This window comes from Phocoena sinus, chromosome 15 (genome assembly GCF_008692025.1).
Source record: "Phocoena sinus isolate mPhoSin1 chromosome 15, mPhoSin1.pri, whole genome shotgun sequence".
Classification (NCBI taxonomy): domain Eukaryota; kingdom Metazoa; phylum Chordata; class Mammalia; order Artiodactyla; family Phocoenidae; genus Phocoena; species Phocoena sinus.
The window spans coordinates 59,909,726-59,929,734 of NC_045777.1; the positions used below are offsets into that span (position 1 = coordinate 59,909,726).

The 20,009-nt window shown below is 44.3% G+C and overlaps 1 protein-coding gene across 10 annotated transcripts in view; it reads left to right on the forward strand.

Moving 5' to 3' along the window:
- The window catches only part of SNX29 (sorting nexin 29), a 550,106-nt gene that overhangs the window by 211,397 nt on the left and 318,700 nt on the right, over positions 1–20,009 (forward strand). Inside the window, exon 15 of one of the 10 annotated variants that reach the window (XM_032604211.1) lies at positions 816–2,559. The exons of the other annotated variants lie outside the window; for them this stretch is intronic. Within the exon in view, the coding sequence (XP_032460102.1) occupies positions 816–862 (47 nt within the window). The 3' untranslated portion in view covers positions 863–2,559. Of the gene's footprint in view, positions 1–815; positions 2,560–20,009 lie in introns of those variants that run through there. 10 annotated transcript variants of the gene reach the window in all.

The following is a 20,009-nucleotide window of genomic DNA, read 5'->3' on the forward strand; positions in this document are numbered from 1 at the left end:
AGTTGGGAACTCAGGCTGCTGTTTTCTTTTTGCTCTGCCGTCCTCAGTACATGGCTTTTTGTCTTCATGATTGCCTCATGGTATCTATCAATGTATCGCGGCTAGTGCTCCAGCCATCACATCTGTATTTCAGGCAGATAGATGCAGAAGGGGGAAGGGAAGAGAGTGCAATTCACAGCTGAATTCTTTAAGGATTTAAAACTTTAAGGATCATAAGTTTTCTTTAAGCAGCTTTCGCCCCAAATGACTTCTGCTTAATGCTGTTGGGCCTCCCCTAATTGTGGGGAAAGCTGGGAAACATGGTTGCTTAACTGGCACATAGGGAAGGAGGGACAGCGGATATCGGGTAGGCAGCCCGCCGTCCTTGCCCCAGGTGGCTTTGAGGAAGGTGAGGCTGATGACAATTTTGCCGGGGTGGGTGGAGGAGGATGTTTCTAAAGTCCCCCCAAGCCACCCCTTAGTGCCATCACTACTGGGAAAAGCTTCATCAACGATACAGGGTCATAGCTGCAAGAGAATCCATTCCCTGGTTCTAAAAGTGGACCATGTCTCTCTGGAGACCTCCATACGAGATAATGTTTTATTTGCTCCACCTGATTTTATCCCCTGCAGGATGCTCTCCTCTCATAAGTCATTGCAAAGACAATTGCCTGAAAACGCCAAGTATCGATTCATGATTTTTGTTCATTTCCTTTTTATTGTTCGGTAGGAAACAAAGGCCCAGAAATAGAACAGGAGGACTTGGAGTGCTTCAGCTCCCTCCTTAGAGGACTAGGCCAGACATAACACTTATCGTTGTCATTGTCACTTTTTAGGGCTGTCTCGGCGTTGTGATTCTCGTCCTGCAGTCTCGGCGTTGTGATTCTCGTCCTGCAGTTTTTCAATCAGTGTCTCCGTTGGTGTTCAGCTCCTCCCCTTCCTGGAAGCTGACAGGTGGCTTGTTTTGTTAAATGCCACTTTGGTTCTGAAAACTGCTCTGTTTTAAGTTTCTAATTACAGTTTTCATCAGGCAACTGGTCATTTTGCTTTGCTTGAGTGGGTAATGATGCTTCTACCTCGGTGGAGAGTGACTTGTCTAAATGTTTTCTTTTTTCTTGGACTGAATAGAAAAATAGACATCCTAGAAAGAGATAAAGCCCACCTCTTGGTCTGGGGTTATTTCACTGGTTTATGGCCTCAATTTCATTCTTTGCATTTCAGGAGAAATACACTCCTTCCTCACCCCTCTCTGCGGAATGGCTTCTCACCCTTGTACCTTCTGTTCATTCAGTATAGAATCTTCCTTCTGCCCAGTATACCTCCTAGTCACAGATATCATTGCTCCAGGAAGCCTAAATGATGTCCCCACCATCATTTCCCCTAGTTGGTCACTCCCAGATCTATAGTATTGCTGTGTAATTTGTGCTTTAAAATTTTAATTTCTTCCTTTCTTTAGTGACATATTCCATAAACATTTACCAGGATATAAGCTCTGTGACAGTGGGGACTGACTTGGTTTTGATACTATTGTACACTTAGCTCCTGAAACAGATTCCGTACACCTGGCAAGTGATCAGTAGCTGTTTGATGAGTGATGGACTGACTGACTTACTGAGTTTAAATACTAATAATAGCTAACGTGGGTTAAGCACCACATGCCAGGTCCTGTGCTAACTGCTTCAGAGGCCACCTTCCTGTGAGGTGGGTTCTCTTTATCATCCGCACTTTACAGGTGGGGAAACTGAGGTCAAGAAAGGTCAGAGAGAGTATAGGGGAGTCAAACTGTCTACATTAAAGTCCTTTCCATGTACTGTGTTAGATTGTTGTTATTACCACCGTCATGGTCAAGTGCTCTGCCCAAGGCACACAGCTGGTGGGTGGGGGGCGGGATGGTTGAGGCCCCGAAACAGAAGTGAATGACACACAGTGTCTGCCCCTCTGGAGGTCACAGATGGGGGTGAGTGGGTGGGTCCAGTAACCTGGGCTCCAGGAGAGGGGGGTGCCTGGGCTTTCCAGTCCCAGTTTTCTCCCAGGCAGCCAAGCCGGTGGGCAGAGCAGGCGACGATGTGGTTGCTGAGCCGTGTGATGTGCTGCGTGGATGCCCTTGACCCGAGTTCCTGGGAGGCATTCTGGGTCCGCGCTGCACTCCCCATTACCTTTCCATTTCTGACTTAGAGTCTGTTTCTGAGGCCCAGTCCCTCCAAAACAAAACAAACCGCCCTCCTCTACCAGGTGGAGCCAATTAGGCCAAGCTCAGCTCTTCCTTTAATTACTTTTGCCCTCATTTGCATCTGGTTTGTCTCATTATAATGCCATTAGCAGGGTGGCAACCAGCAATGGTGCGCACACAGTTTTGAGGCCTTGCTTCTGTGGTCTTGGCTTCCTTCTGAGTAAAATGAAGGATTTGGAATAGACACAAGCACACATATACCCCTGGGCCAGAATCAGCCTGCGGAACTCACCTGGCTTGCCTGAAAATTGTCTTTAGCAACTTGATTGTGGAATAACAATTTGTGTTTTCTTTCCTTGTTAAAAAATGAAGCCATATTCATTGTAGAGAATTTAAAAAGAGAGACAAGCAAAGAAGGAGAAAATAAAAATCACAAACCCTCAAGCGTTGTTAATATTTTGGAGTATATCCTTCCAGACGAGTATAGCACTATGCTGTGAACACTCTTGGGATAAACACATCTTGCCTGAAAAGTTTGGGCATCTCTCACTCCCCTAATTGACACATGGACTTCATGGGCTAAGAAGAAAACTGATGACATTAAAAAAAAAACACCAATAACAAATAATTGATAGGGATTTTAACAGTAAAATCAGGCAGTGATATAAAATGACTGTAAATTATGCCAAGGTCCTGTCAGTAACCAGTCACATGTGTGCCAAGATGACAAGAAGTGGGGTTTGATGGGCATACAAGCTGGTTACTGCTGTCTTGCCTCCTTCCTTACCCCTTTTCCAGAGGAAAGCAGGACAGCATTCATGAAGGCTGCCCATCCTGTGTTAGAGCATGAAGGTGTAGTCCATGGGTTTGGCCTGGAAGGTTCTAGCTCTGCCCCTTGCCAGCGGTGTTACCTTGGGCAGATAACCTGGCCTTTATTGTGTGTTTTATCTTTTTCCTTTCTGTATGTTTTTTTGTTTTTTGTTTTTTGTGGTACGCGGGCCTCTCACTGTTGTGGCCTCTCCCGTTGCAGAGCACAGGCTCCTGCGTGCAGGCTCAGCGGCCATGGCTCACGGGCCCAGCTGCTCCGTGGCATGTGGGATCTTCCCAGACCGGGGCACGAACCTGTGTCCCCTGCATCAGCAGGCGGACTCTCAACCACTTGTGCCACCAGGGAAGCCCCTGTATGTTTATTTTTTGGATAGTTTCTGTTGCTAAGCCTTGAAGTACACTAATCTTTCTTCTGCATTTAGCTCATGACACTTTACGGTGGCCGTACCTGGCTGCAAGGGATGCTGGGAAACATAGTCTCTTAGTTTTGTGCCCAGATGTCCAAGTGCCCAGCAAAAATTGGTGTTTTTCTTACTACATAAGAAACACTGGCTATTAGGGGATACTTGCCATTTTTGCCACACATGTGAATTAATTGCTACTCTGCTTTTGATGAGCAAGTGGGCACAAAGTGCTAGCTTTCTGGGCAATGGCAGTAATGGGGTCAGTTTCAGTGGAGAAATGGGGAGAGGTAAAATGTGAAAGATGGTCTCCGCTCAGCACTTGGAAACTCTCCCCCTGTTTGGGTGAAACAGGAGTCATCCTCCTCTTCATGTTTAAGAAGTAAGGTAGCCAGTTGCTTTGTGTCCCATGCCTGTTTCCCCTGTGAATCTCGGGTGCCCTTGTGGCATGAAGGATTAGATTTACCATGGTCCTACTGATCAGCTGGGTCAGTGCCAAGAGAATTTGATTAAACTAGAATTGAGACCCAGGTCCAAATCTTGGCTTAATGCTCTTAATGCTCATGTTATTTTCAGATGGCATAAACTCACTTGTGCCGTCTGTAAGGCACGGATAGTAACTACCTGGCTCAGTTAACAGTGGATCCCAGGTTTACGAGATCAAGTTTTAAACTGCTCTTTCTATATCGTTTAGTCTCCCATAGGGAGAGGAAAATAAACTTTACAGTATTTTCTTGGTTTCCCATGACTTGTTATCATACTTTCTACCTTCCTTGGGTAATTTCTATCTGGAGAGTACGACAGTTGGCATTCAGTTAAATATGAATTACAGAAGGTCTCTTCTGTTATTTGCAGTGATAAAAAATATTGGTTTAATATATTAGAGTTGATGTCAGTGAAAGCAATCACTTCATAGCTTGTTTTTCATAATTGAGTATTTTATTGGAATTTAAAAAATGAGTTATATGTATTTTTTTATAACAATCCCAATAATACAGAGACGTTTAAAGGAGTTAATCTCCCTTAATGCTCCCCACGTTAGAAAACCAGGGTAAATTGATGTATGTGAACTTAGGCAAATCTATACTCTGCAAACGTAAGTATACCTGTTCTACCTATTCCAGTTTTTTCCCCTCAAAAATGGGATTACAGTCTCTATCAGGGGTTGGCAAACTATGGCCCATGGGCATGCCATCTGTTTTTGTAAATAAAGTTTTATTGGAACACAGTCACATCCATTTGTTATGTATTGTCTGTGTGCTTTGTCTATACAATGGAGGAGTTGAGTGGTTCCAACAGAGACACATGGCCTGAAAAACTGAAAACCACCTAGCCCTTTACAGAAAGTTTCCTGACCCCCGATCTGACCTACTTTGGCTTTCTCAGGTAACAGCATATCACTGAACAGTCATGAATCTTCCTCCAGATCAATAGATACAGATCTAAGTCATTCTTTTTAATATCTGCATATCAGAGTTGATCATGTGACTGTCCTGTGATTGTTAAAATCATTCCCCCATAGATGGTATTTAGCTTGATTCCAGGTTTTTGCCATCACAAACAGTGCTTCATAAACCCCTGTATACATGTATTTTTTATTTTATTTTATTTTATTATTTATTTATTTTTGGCTGTGTTGGGTCTTCGTTTCTGTCCGAGGGCTTTCTCTAGTTGCAGCGAGCGGGGGCCACTCTTCATCGCGGTGCGCGGGCCTCTCACTGTCGCGGCCTCTCTTGTTGCGGAGCACAGGCTCCAGATGCTCAGGCTCAGTAGTTGTGGTTCACGGGCCTAGTTGCTCTGCGGCATGTTGGACCTTCCCAGACCAGGGCTCGAATCCGTGTCCCCTGCATTGGCAGGCAGATTCTCAACCACTGTGCCACCAGGGAAGCCCTACATGTATTCTTATATCCTGGGCTGCTTCTTTTATGTGGGAGAGATTTACAGAAGTACGGTCGCTGAGGGAAAGCATGGGTTCTGTGCCCATCAGTTGCCTTTTGGTTTGAAACCAACATGTCATGTCATCAAATGTTCTCCCTGATCTGACACCATTTTTTTTGGATCTGACATCTTTTTTTGGGATCTGACATTTTTTTAAAAAGTGATTTTCAATCTCTTTTGACTCTGGCTCACAGTAAGAAATAGGCTTTTGAAGTACACACTTTCAAGTATGTATATAATTGAGACACAACCTTCCTGGAATAATACTTAACCTTCACTACGGGCAAAACATTCTCATGTTTTGTATCCTGTTCTATTCCATGTTGACAAACATCAATTGTGACTCACTGAATTATTTTCACCACCCTACGAAAGGGACACAACCTGTGGTTTGAGAAACACCATTTTCTAGAAAGGGGTAATATTCTGGAATCTTGTAATCTAGTTAAGTTTGATATTTTATCTGTTGGTCAAGGCCATTCCTCCTCCTTCCCTTATTTAAGGTAAAAACATTATTCTTCTTAATGAAAATTCATATATATTTTAATGCATAATGTCTTTATAGTGCAAGGTGGGATACAGACCAGTTTCCTTTGGAAATGGGAGTTGTGCTTTGGTTTTCGTGTGTTTCCCGGGAGAGACTGAATACTGGGGCTTTGCCACCATGCAGTGTGGACATACCTGTTAGCCAAGCCACCTCACAGGTGATTTGTCCTCTCTCGGGTCTAGCCCAGTTGCTCATACGTTGATCCTGACCACCCCCTGACCCCAGTGTTCACACACGTCACCACCCCCCACTCAGCCTTAACTCCCACTCTGTCCTCTGCTGAGTGCTCTGCAGACTTCGGCCTTGACCAGCCATGAAAACTGTGATTCTGCTATTCCCTCTGGGTCTGTTGAGGCCTGCAGCCTTATTTTAGTAATAGAACTTTTCCCCCCTTTGGCAAACAATGAAGCCAACTGAAGCCAACAAGAAAGGGTATTATCTCAGAGAACTTCTTCGGGTGCAGGTCTGGCTGGATCCAGGTGCACAGGCAGTTTACCAGGAAGATTTATGTCTCTTCCCCTTTGTCCTGCTTCAGGTTCTGGTAGGTTTGTTTCATTTTCAGACAGCTTATCTTTCCTGGAGAGAGGAAGAGGTAAGATAGAAGCTGGAGAGACAGGGAAGGGTCAGAGCAAGGATCATTCCATGTGACCTGCAGAGAGACTTGGGTTTTATCCGCAGGCTTGGGAAGCTGGTGAAAAATTTAAAGTTGGAAGTGACATGAGTCAATTTGCATGTTTCCTCCCCTCACACGAAGATCTGCCCCATGTGTCGTATTGTTCTGTGAACGTCAGAAGCTGGATTCTGCCTTTAGAGGGATGGTTACTTTCAGACGCCTAAAATATTTTTTTCCTTTTTTTCTCCTTTTTTTGAAATTTCTGACATTGTTTGAATTTAATGATTCATATTACAAATTATTCATGAAAATGATCTTTTAAGCTTCTTATAATAGCTGAAATTATCCTTCATTAGATACTGACAGTTCCTGTGATGGGTGTAATTATAAAAAAAAATATTCTTAGGCTAGTTATATTCTGCAGTGTTAAAATTACGCAAATGAGCAAGGGACAAGAATAGAAGCTGAGTAGGATGGTCAGATTTTATGGGGGGGTGGCAGCATTGCAGATTTTCTCAAAATGAATAAATATGTGCTGTACACATTAAATACGTTTTTATTACAGTCTGCCTTGATGTTCACCCTTTCCTCATTGGCAGGGGAGCGCATTAATTTTAGCGCCCTGAATTGTTTGTAGCTCTTGCCCATGTATGAATCGCATAAAGGAGAAATTTTCTTTTTTTTTTCTTTCCTCCTTCGTTCCACTCAGCATTTTCTGCAAGGCAGGCTGTAGTAATCTCTGATAGCTCTGCAGAATTTCAGGCTTGTTGCTAATACAGAGAAAGCTGAGCAGGGAGTGGGGAGGCTCGAGGGTGGGGGCAGTGAGCCGGGGTGGGTCTCTGGGTAATTAGCCTGAGAAATCAGGACCGCATCTTGTTCACGTCCCAAGGATGGCCAAGTGGGATGTTCATGGCTAATAGGGGCCAACCTACTTCTTGGGATTAACCTTGGCAACTTTGTGGGGAAGCACTGGGACGAGAAGAATTGAGGAGCCTTACAAACCACAGTGGGCAGGGCCCCACGTGACCTGCCCCTGCCTGCCTCTCCAGGGTCTGTTAATAATGCCCCTTTCTGCCTCTTCCTCACGTGGTCCCATCCCTTCTTGGGGGCTCTACAGAACCCCCAAGAGAGCAGTTGGTGAATAGAGCACCATCACTGGCTCTACAATCTAAGATCAACTCACAAGTAGAGCAGATGGAGTGAATTCTCCCATCTCCCTGTCTTTGAACTGGACCAGTTAGCAAAATGTAAGGTAGAGGGTGATTTAAAAAAGGAAGAAAAAGGCTAACATTTAAGTAGTGTTTTGCATTTGAAGAACTGTCCATGTACTCATTTAATCCTCATATCAATCTGATATGCTAGATGCTTTATGATCTTCAGTCTGCAAGTGAGAAAGCATAAACAGAGAGCTTAAGTCACTCGCTCAAGATCACACAGCAAATTAGGAAGGTGAAACAATGCTGGTAAATTTCCAGTGATTGGTGACAGCACGAGGTGGGGGTCCGATCTGCCCACCCAAGAGGTTTTCAAACAAGCTTGGGTTTATTCAAGCAGACATGTCTTCCAGAACTCTCCTTTCACTTTTACCTCTTGGGACCTCTACCCATTTCCCGTCAGGTTCTGGGCGCCCCCCGAGCTGCCTGCTTCTGTGCCCAATTTGGCATGTACTGCCACCCCTCGTGTAGTATTATATGTCACTGCACGGTGGGGATGGTTCGGTGTCTTCCTCTCTTGCATCTGGGCAGCCCTCTGCCTTGGTGTTTGGTTTTCTTCCAAAATGTGCACAAACCTCATTATGCCTTCAGATGACAAGAAGTAGATACTTACTTTCCATTATATCTTAGAGACCAGAGGTTGGCAAATATTTATTTTTTGGTAAAGGCCCAGAAGTAAGTATTTTAGGCATTGTAGTTGGTCTGTCTCCTCGTCCTCTTCTTCTCCTCTTCCTCTCCCTTTTTTCATCCCCTCCCCTCCCCCCTCCCCCTCCCCCCTCCCCTAAAATGTACAGTTTTTACAGTAAAATAGACCACAGGCTGGATTTCACCCAGGGGATATAGTTTGCCAACCCCTCTTGCAGTGATTTGTTGGTATTAAACTGCCTCTCTTAAAAAATTGAACTGTCCTTGTTCTTGTGGGTCTGATTTTTGGTTCAGGTGGTTCTTCTTGCACTTGTTATGTCTGCTTGTTTCTGAAGTGCCCTGGACCCACTTGTATACTTTCTTCCATTCCCTGTTAATCTCTTGCCACTCTTGCCTGCTCTGGTTTTGCTCCAGCCACCCTGGTGCCCTGGAACTTTCTCAGAGATGCAGAGCTAGTGGAGGTAAGGGTGATGGTTATTTGCTTCTTCAGACTTTTCTTTCCACAGTTTCCACGGAAAAATGCTCACTTGATAAAAGGTAACCACCAGCCTGTGTGTTTGCACCTGAGTGTTCCTTTGGAGCGGCTTCTCCCTGAGCGTCTGATGTTGCAGGAGGGGGCATGGGGAGGAAGCTTTGTGGTTTGCAGACGCTATCCTCTTAGCCATCCTTTGCCAGCCTTCTGAGGTCACTAGTGTAGATCCTTCTTCTCACTTTTTAAGTGAGAAAACTGAGGCTCAGTGTGGGGTTCTGCACGCAGCATGTGGCAGAGCTGGAGAGTCAGTTTAGGTCTGTAAAGTCCAAATTTGGGACTCTCGCTGGTACCTCCTTTGGACGTGAGTAATTCTGGAATGCTTCTCCTCCGTGTGCTCGTGGTTCAGAGCGGGGTTTCTGGAGCCAGACCATGTGGGGGTGAGCCCCGTTCTACCCTTCAGCAGCTGTGTGACCTTGGGCAAGTTACCTACCCTCTCTGGACCCCAGCTTTCTTACGTGTAAAACTGAGATAGGGGTATCACCCTCATGGGTTGTAATGACTGTAGAATGAAACCAATGACATCATGCTCGGGAAACATTAACTATCATTGCTTTTTCTTTTTTAATCAACTTTATTTTTAATCGTAGTAAAATACACATAGCAAAATTTATCGCCTTAACCGTTTGTAAGTGTGCGCTTCGATGCTGTGAGGTACATTCACATGGTTATGTAGCTGATCCCTGGAACTCTTGTCGTCTGGAGATCTGAAGCTCTGTCCCCAGCTCCTTGCTTTGCTTTTTAAACAATCAGGCGAGAGCAGCAGGCACTTGACTGAATTGAAAACAGCACCCGCAGTCTGCCGACAGCTGTTGTGCTCTGCCCTGTGGGTGGCCCGGCTCCTGGGCCACGGTGAGGCATTTAGACTTGGGGTCTGTCTCCCTCCCCAGCCATGACACCTACCGTTTATTGCCTGCTTTCTCCTCATGGGCTCTTGGCTGAGCACTTCACAGTCAGCATCTCTCGGAATGCCTGCCACAGTACTTTCCGGCATGTTCTCGTGGTTCCCCTATTTTACGTAAGAAGAAACTGAGTCTCAGAGAGGCTCAGCAGCTTATGTCCGCCCACGTGGCTCAGAGAGGGCAGAGCCAGGCTCTTACCCTCATCCAGGGGCTGGCTCTGCATCTGCTAGCCTTGCCTCCCTACCCAGTCTCTTGCTATTGGACGGCTGTGGTGACATTTTTTTTCTCAATGTTATCCTCAGCACGTGAAATACTAATCCTTTTGAGTAGTAGGTTATCTGAGCACCTGCTTCTGACTTCAAGAATGGAATAGATGTGGCAAATTATACATCTCCTCCCCTACTGCCCCTTTCTCCTTTCTTTTCCTTTCTTTCCCTTCCTTTTCTTTCCTGCCTCCCTCCCTCCCTCCCTCCCTCCCTCCTTTCCTTCCTTCCTTCCTTCCTTCCTCCCTCCCTCCCTCCCTCCCTCCCTCCCTCCCTCCCTCTCTCCCTCCCTCCCTCTCCTGGCTTCACTGCTTTCTCTGACACATCTTTATAGAGGGCCTGCCATGGACCAGGCCCAGTACCTGATGCCCAGAATGCAGACACGAGACAAAGTCACTGCCCTCAGAGCTCGTGGATGAGAAGGACAGAGAGATGAGTAGGAAGAAGTTACAAGCCAGCGTGATAGGCTCCCTAACATGGCACTGAGGGGAGTCTGGGTGCGACAAGAGTATGGCAGAGAGCCTGGCCTGCCCTGGGTCTGGGGAGAGCATCAGGTTCTTAGAGAAAGTGCCATCTGATTTGAGGGTTGAAAGTTGAGTGGGAATTCTCCGGGTCAAAAAAGGGAGGATGAGATGGTCAAAGCTTTCTGAAGAATTCTAAAGAAACCATCTGTGCAAAAGCAGGGTAGGTCATTGAATTTGATCTTTGTCTAGTCAAAAAAATTTTTTTTAATAGCAAGCAAGCACAAAACCAGGTGACCCACTGAGACAAGCTTGCTGGGGTCCCAGCTCTGTGTCCTTTTGGATGCTTCCATAGCACCTCATGGAAGAGCCCAAGGCAGATGTGACAGTATCCCAGGGCAGGATTGGTTAAGGTTAACTGGGATTCCGATTGGTGGCTGCACGCAAGACCAGGTTAGAATCCAGCCTGGGCACCTCCCAAGGGGGGAAGGCTGTTGGGCATCCTGGATGTTATACTTTATCCAAGCAAGGACAGAGCTTGGATAGACATTTCTAGGTAATCTGTAAATCTCGACCTCCCTTTACTTCACTGAAAAATCATTTCTAACACCCATTATTCTACTGAACAAAGCCTTTGGTGGTGATCAGAGACAAAGATGGCTGAAGTCTTAATATAACCTATTGTATCTTTAAAAGGCATCTTACATACTTGGGCCTGGGTATGTTGTAAAGTTTGCAGTAGGCATCTGGGTCAGCCGAGGTCCAGGGTGCAGGGTTAGAAGCAGCACGGAAAGTTTAAGGTCCTTTCCTGAATTGTTTGAAGAGTCGAGGAGCTGAGGGGGAGGGGGTCTGACCAGATCTCAGCAAAGCCTAAACAGCCATAGCTGTGAACTCAGCAAGCCTTCCTCTCTTTGTTAAAAAATTCATTGACTTTCCAGCCTGCAGCCCCATGTTTACTTTGCCATCCTCATTGTAGTTAACTCTACGGTAATACACTGGAGTTAATGAAGAGGCCTGCTTGCCTTTACACTAACCCCAGTTAGGCAGATGAAGCAATTGAACTGTTTTACCAGGCAGCGTTCAGCCCTCATCTGCCGGCATTCCAGCAAGAAGCGAATTCATCCGAGGTATGAAATCCCTCACGTACAAATGACTTCTTTGCTGTCCCACTCCTTCCTCACAATTAATCCTGGTGATGATTAACCTTTTTGCTCTTACTTTATCTAAAGAACAGTCTTGTTCAACATTCTGGAGACCTGAAAAGCGCTGTGTGTGTTCAATATTAATATGCAACCACTCAGAAAGGTGCAGAATGAATTGGATTAATATAGTCTGGGAGTTTGGGATGCTGTAACCAGCAGAGGCCTGAAATTGAGGTGTATGCTAGTAGAAAGCATGAATCGAGAGAGGGGGAAGATGGCGGAAGAGTAAGAGGCGGAGATCACCTTCCTCCCCACAGATATATCAGAAATACATCTACACGTGGAACATCTCCTACAGAACACCTTCTGAACGCTGTCAGAAGACCTCAGACCTCCCAAAAGGCAGGAAACTCCCCACGTACCTGGGTAGGGCAAAAGAGAAAAGAATAAACAGAGACAAAAGGATAGGGACGGCACCTGCACGAGTGGGAGGGAGCTGTGAAGGAGGAAAGGTTTCCACACACTAGGAAGCCCCTTCGTGGGCGGAGACTGCGGGTGGCGGAGGGGGAAGCTTCAGAGCCGCAGAGGAGAGCGCAGCCACAGGGGTGTGGAGGGCAAAGAGGAGAGATTCCCGCACAAAGGATCGGTGCCGACCGGCACTCACCAGCCCGAGAGGCTTGTTTCCTCACCCGCTGGGGCGGGCAGGGCTGGGAGCTGAGGCTCAGGCTTCGGTCGGAGCGCAGGGAGAGGACTGGCAGCGTGAACACAGCCAGAAGGGGTTAGTGCACCACGGCTAGGCGGGAGGGAGTCCGGGGAAAAGTCTGGACCTGCCGAAGAGGCAAGAGGCTTTTTCTTCCCTCTTTGTTTCCTGGTGCGCGAGGGGAGGGGATTAAGAGCGCTGCTTAAAGGAGCTCCAGACACGGGCGCGAGCCGCGGCTAACAGCGCGGACCCCAGAGACGGGCATGAGACGCTAAGGCAGCTGCTGCCGCCACCAAGAAGCCTGTGTGCGAGCACAGGTCACTCTCCACACCTCCCCTCCGGGGAGCCTGTGTGACCCGCCACTGCCAAGGTCCCGGCATCCAGGGACAACTTCCCCAGGAGAACGCACGGTGCGCCTCAGACTGGTGCAACGTCACGCCGGCCTTTGCCGCCGCAGGCCCGCCCTGCACTGTGTGCCCCTCCCTCCCCGCAGCCTGAGTGAGCCAGAGCCCCCGAATCAGCGGTTCCTTTAACTCAGTCCTGTTTGAGCGAAGAACAGACGCCCTCCGGCGACCTACACACAGAGGCAGGGCCAAATCCAAAGCTGAGCCCCAGGAGCTGTGCGAACAAAGAAGAGAAAGGGAAATCTCTCCCAGCAGCCTCAGAAGCAGCGGATTAAAGCTCCACAATCAACTTGATGTACCCTGCATGTGTGGAATACCTGAATAGACAACGAATCATCCCAAATTGAGGAGGTGGACTTTGAGAGCAAGATTTATGATTTTTTCCCCTTTTTCTCTTTTTGTGAGTGTGTATGTGTATGCTTCTGTGTGAGGTTTTTGTCTGTATAGCTTTGCTTTCACCATTTGTCCTAGGGTACTATGCGTCCGTTTTTGGTGTTTTTTTTACTTAAAAAAATTTTGTTTTGTAATAATTATTTTTTTATTTTAATAACTTTATTTTATTTTACCTTTATTTTATCCTCTTTCTTTCTTTCCATCCTTCCTTTCCTTCCTTCCTTCCTTCCTTCCTTCCTTTCTTCCTTTCTTTCTTCCTTTCTTCCTTTCTTCCTTTCTTCCTTCCTTCCTTTCTTCCTTTCTTCCTTTCTTCCTTTCTTTCTTTTCTTTCTTTTCTTTCTTTTCTTTCTTTTCTTTCTTTCTTTCTTTCCCTTTTATTCTGAGCTGTGTGGATGAAGGGCTCCTGGTGCTGCAGCCAGGAGTCTGTGCCTCTGAGGTGGGAGAGCCAACTTCAGGACACTGGTCCACAAGAGACCTCCCAGCTCCACATAATATCAAATGGCGAGAATCTCCCAGAGATCTCCATGTCAACACCAGCATCCAGCTTCACTCAACGACCAGTAAGCTACAGTGCTGGACACCCTATGCCAAACAACTAGCAAGCCAGGAACACAACACCACCCATTAGCAGAGAGGCTGCCTAAAATCATAATAAGGCCACAGACACCCCAAAACACACCACCAGACGTGGACCTGCCCACCAGAAAGACAAGATCCAGCCTCATCCACCAGAACACAGGCGCTAGTCCCCTCCACCAGGAAGCCTACACAACCCACTGAACCAACTTTAGCCACTGGGGACAGACACCAAAAACAACGGGAACTACGAACCTGCAGGCTGCAAAAAGGAGACCCCAAACACAGTAAGATAAGCAAAATGAGAAGACAGGAAAACACACAGCAGATGAAGGAGCAAAATAAAAACCCACCAGACCTAACAAATGAAGAGGAAATAGGCAGTCTACCTGAAAAAGAATTCAGAATAATGATCGTAAAGATGATCCAAAATCTTGGAAACAGAATAGACAAAATGCAAGAAACATTTAACAAGGACCTAGAAGAACTAAAGATGAAACAAGCAACGATGAACAACACAATAAATGAAATTAAAAATACTCTGGCTCCCCTGGTGGCGCAGTGGTTGAGAGTCCGCCTGCCGATGCAGGGGATATGGGGTCGTGCCCCGGTCTGGAAAGATCCCACATGCCGCGGAGTGGCTGGGCCTGTGAGCCATGGCTACTGAGCCTGTGCGTCCGGAGCCTGTGCTCCGCAACGGGAGAGGCCACAACAGTGAGAGGCCTACACACTGCAAAAAAAAAAAAAAAAAAATTAGAAGGGATCAATAGCAGAATAACTGAGGCAGAAGAACGGATAAGTGACCTGGAAGATAAAATAGTGGAAATAACTACTGCAGAGCAGAATAAGAATGAAAAGAACTGAGGACAGTCTCAGAGACCTCTGGGACAACATTAAACGCACCAACATTCGAATTATAGGGGTTCCAGAAGAAGAAGAGAAAAAGAAAGGGACTGAGAAAATATTTGAAGAGATTATAGTTGAAAACTTCCCTAATATGGGAAAGGAAATAGTTAATCAAGTCCAGGAAGCACAGAGAGTCCCATACAGGAAAAATGCAAGGAGAAACACGCCAAGACACATATTAATCAAACTGTCAAAAATTAAATACAAAGAAAGCATATTAAAAGCAGCAGGGGAAAAATAACACACAAGGGAATCCCCATAAGGTTAACAGCTGATCTTTCAGCAGAAACTCTGCAAGCCAGAAGGGAGTGGCAGGACATACTGAAAGTGATGAAGGAGAAAAACCTGCAACCAAGATTACTCTACCCAGCAAGGATCTCATTCAGATTTGATGGAGAAATTAAAACCTTTACAGACAAGCAAAAGCTGAGAAAGTTCAGCACCACCAAACCAGCTTTACAACAAATGTTAAAGGAACTTCTCTAGGCAAGAAACATGAGAGAAGGAAAAGACCTATAATAACAAACCCAAAACAATTAAGAAAATGGGAATGGGAACATACATATCGATAATTACCTTAAATGAAAATGGATTAAATGCTCCCACCAAAGGACACAGACTGGCTGAATGTATATATATGCTGTCTACAGGAGACCCACTTCAGACCTAGAGACACATACAGACAGAAAGTGAGGGGATGGAAAAAGATATTCCATGCAAATGGAAACCAATAGAAAGCTGGAGTAGCAATTCTCATATCAGACAAAATAGACTTTAAAATAAAGACTATTAGAAGAGACAAAGAAGGACACTACATAATGATCAAGGGATTGATCCAAGAAGAAGATATAACAAGTGTAAATATTTATGCACCTAACATAGGAGTACCTCAATACATAAGGCAAATACTAACAGCCATAAAAGGGGAAATCGACAGTAACACATTCATAGTAGGGGACTTTAACACCCCACTTTCACCAATGGACAGATCATCCAAAATGAAAATAAATAAGGAAACACAAGCTTTAAATGATACATTAAACAAGATGGACTTAATTGATATTTATAGGACATTCCATCCAAAAACAACAGAATACACATTTTTCTCAAGTGCTCATGGAACATTCTCCAGGATAGATCATATCTTGGGTCACAAATCAAGCCTTGGTAAATTTTTTTTTTTTTTTTTTTGCAGTAGGTGGGCCTCTCACTGTTGTGGCTTCTCCCGTTGCAGAGCTCAGGCTCTGGATGCGCAGGCTCAGTGGCCATGGCTCACGGGCCCAGCCGCTCTGCGGCATGTGGGATCTTCCCGGACCAGGGCACGAACCCATGTCCCCTGCATTGGCAGGCGAACTCTCAACCACTGTGCCACCAGGGAAGCCCAAGCCTTGGTAAATTTAAGAAAATTGAAATTGTATCAAGTATCTTTTCCGACCACAATGCTATGAGACTAGATATCAATTACAGGAAAAGATCTGCAAAAAATACAAACACATGGAGGCTAAACAATACACTACTTAATAACGAAGTGATCACTGAAGAAATTAAAAAATACCTAGAAACAAATGACAATGGAGACACGATGACCCAAAACCTATGGGATGCAGCAAAAGCAGTTCCAAGAGGGAAGTTTATAGCAGTACAATCCTACCTTAAGAAACAGGAAACATCTCGAACAAACAACCTAACCTTGCACCTAAAGCAATTAGAGAAAGAAGAATAAAAAACCCCAAAGTTAGCAGAAGGAAAGAAATCATAAAGATTAGATCAGAAATAAATGAAAAAGAAATGAAGGAAATGATAGCAAAGATCAATAAAACTAAAAGCTGTTTCTTTGAGAAGGTAAACAAAATTGATAAACCATTAGCCAGACTCATCAAGAAAAAAAGGGAGAAGACTCAACAGAATTAGAAATGAAAAAGGAGAAGTAACAACTGACACTGCAGAAATACAAAAGATCATGAGAGATTACTGCAAGCAACTCTATGCCAATAATATGGACAACCTGGAAGAAATGGACTAATTCTTAGAAATGCACAACCTGCCAAGACTGATCAGGAAGAAATAGAAAATATGAACAGACCAATCACAATCACTGAAATTGAAATTGTGATTAAAAATCTTCCAACAAACAAAAGCCCAGGACTAGATGGCTTCACAGGTGAATTCTATCAAACATTTAGAGAAGAGCTAACACCTATCCTTCTCAAACTCTTTCAAAATATAGCAGAGGGAGGAACACTCCCCAACTCATTCTACGAGGCCACCATCACCCTGATACCAAAACCAGACAAGGATGTCACAAAGAAAGAAAACTACAGGCCAATATCACTGATGAACATAGACGCAAAAATCCTCAACAAAATACTAGCAAACAGAATCCAACAGCACATTAAAAGGATCATACACCATGATCAAGTGGGGTTTATTCCAGGAATGCAAGGATTCTTCAGTATGTGCTAATCAATCAATGTGATACACCATAATAACAAATTGAAGGAGAAAAACCATATGGTCATCTCAGTAGATGCAGAGAAAGCTTTCGACAAAATTCAACACCCACTTATGATAAAAACCCTCCAGAAAGTAGGCATAGAGGGAACTTTCCTCAATATAATAAAGGCCATATATGACAAACCCACAACCAACATCATCCTCAATGGTGAAAAAGTGAAAGCATTTCCACTAAGATCAGGAACAAGACAAGGTTGCCCACTCTCACCACTATTATTCAACATAGTTTTGGAAGTGTTAGACACAGCAATCAGAGAAGAAAAGGAAATAAAAGGAATCCAAATCGGAGAAGAAGTGAAGCTGTCACTGTTTGCAGATGACATGATACTATACATAGAGAATCCTAAAGATGCTACCAGAAAACTACTAGAGCTAATCAATGCATTTGGTAAAGTAGCAGGATACAAAATTAATGCACAGAAATCTCTTGCATTCCTATACACTAATGATGAAAAATCTGAAAGTGAAATCAAGAAAACTCTCCCATTTACCATTGCAACAAAAAGAATAAAATATCTAGGAATAAACCTACCTAAGGAGACAAAAGACCTGTATGCAGAAAATTATAAGACACTGGTGAAATAAATTAAGGTTGATACAAATAGACGGAGAGATATACCATGTTCTTGGATTGGAAGAATCAACATTGTGAAAATGACTCTACTGCCCAAAGCAATCTACAGATTCAATGCAATCCCTATCAAACTACCACTGGCATTTTTCACAGAACTAGAACAAAAAATTTCACAATTTGTATGGAAACACAAAAGACCCCAAATAGCCAAAGCAATCTTGAGAACAAAAAACGGAGCTGGAGGAATCAGGCCCCCCGACTTCAGACTATACTACAAAGCTACAGTAATCAAGACAGTATGGTATTGGCACAAAAACAGAAATATAGATCAATGGAACAGGATAGAAAGCCCAGAGATAAACCCACGCACATATGGTCACCTTATCTTTGATAAAGGAGGCAGGAATGTACAGTGGAGAAAGGACAGCCTCTTCAATAAGTGGTGCTGGGAAAACTGGACAGGTACATGTAAAAGTATGAGATTAGATCACTCCCTAACACCATACACAAAAATAAGCTCAAAATGTATTAAAGACCTAAATGTAAGGCCAGAAACTATCAAACTCTTAGAGGAAAACATAGGCAGAACACTCTATGATATGAATCACAGCAAGATCCTTTTTGACCCACCTCCTAGAGAAATGGAAATAAAAACAAAAATAAACAAATGGGACCTAATGAAACTGCAAAGCTTTTGCACAGCAAAGGGAACCATAACCAAGACCAAAAGACAACCCTCAGAATGGGAGAAAATATTTGCAAATGAAGCAACTGACAAAGGATTAATCTCCAAAATTTACAAGCAGCTCATGCAGCTCAATAACAAAAAAACAAACAACCCAATCCAAAAAATGGGAAGAAGACCTAAATAGACATTTCTCCAAAGAAGATATACAGACTGCCAATAAACACAGGAAAGAATGCTCAACATCACTAATCATTAGAGAAATGCAAATCAAAACTACAATGAGATATTATCTCACACCAGTCAGAATGGCCATCATCAAAAAATCTAGAAACAATAAATGCTGGAGAGGGTGTGGAGAAAAGGGAACACTCTTGCACTGCTGGTGGGAATGTGAATTGGTACAGCCACTGTGGAGAACAGTATGGAGGTTCCTTAAAAAAGTACAAATAGAACTACCATATGACCCAGCAATCCCACTACTGGGCATATACCCTGAGAAAATCATAATTCAAAAAGAGTCATGTACCACCATGTTCATTGCAGCTCTATTTACAATAGCCTGGAGATGGAAACAACCCAAGTGTCCATCATCGGATGAATGGATAAAGAAGATGTGGCACATATATACAATGGAATATTACTCAGCCATAAAAAGAAATGAAATTGAGCTATTTGTCATGAGGTGGATGGACCTAGAGTCTGTCATACAGAGTGAAGTAAGTCAGAAAGAGAAAGACAAATACCGTATGCTAACACATATATATGGAATTTAAGAAAAAAAATGTCATGAAGAACCTAGGGGTAAGAAGGGAATAAAGACACAGACCTAGTAGAGAATGGACTTGAGGATATGGGGAGAGGGAAGGGTAAGCTGTGACAAAGTGAGAGAGTGGCATGGGCATATATACACTACCAAAAGTAAAATAGAGAGCTAGTGGGAAGCAGCCGCGTAGCACAGGGAGATCAGCTCGGTGCTTTGTGACCACCTAGATGGGTGGGATAGGGAGGGTGGGAGGGAGATGCAAGAGGGAAGAGATATGGGAACATATGGATATGTATAACTGATTCACTTTGTTATAAAGCAGAAACTAACACACCATTGTAAAGCAATTATACTCCAATAAAGATGTAAAAAAAAAAAGAAGCATGAATCACCTCCTTGCAACAGGAGAATGTTCTCATGATTTTTTAATGGCCCCCTGAAAATGAATGTGTGCTATTAAGGTAAACTCTTTAAAAATTAAGGCTTTTGTAATTCTGTGAGTTTAAAAGAGAGAGAGAGAGACAAGAATATATAGACTGTGTAATTCAATGGAGGCAGCTCCTGGGACTGACTGGGCTGCCTGGAGCTGTTGGGCCTCTGTTCATTGTAAAAACGAGACTTTGGTTTCCAGGGCAGCTGAATGCCTTGAAGTGAACCTTCAGGTTTGGGGAACATTTATTTAATACCCAGTCCACTGGCCAGCTGATCCCATCTGCAGACAGCAGGGTCTGGCTACAATCCTTGATTTAGAGCTGATTTGCATCTGACTTTGGGAGGGAAATTTGGACTTGGCCAATTCTCATATTATCAATAGTTGTAGTTGGGATTATGGACCAGGAGTGTGGTGGAGTCCAGACAC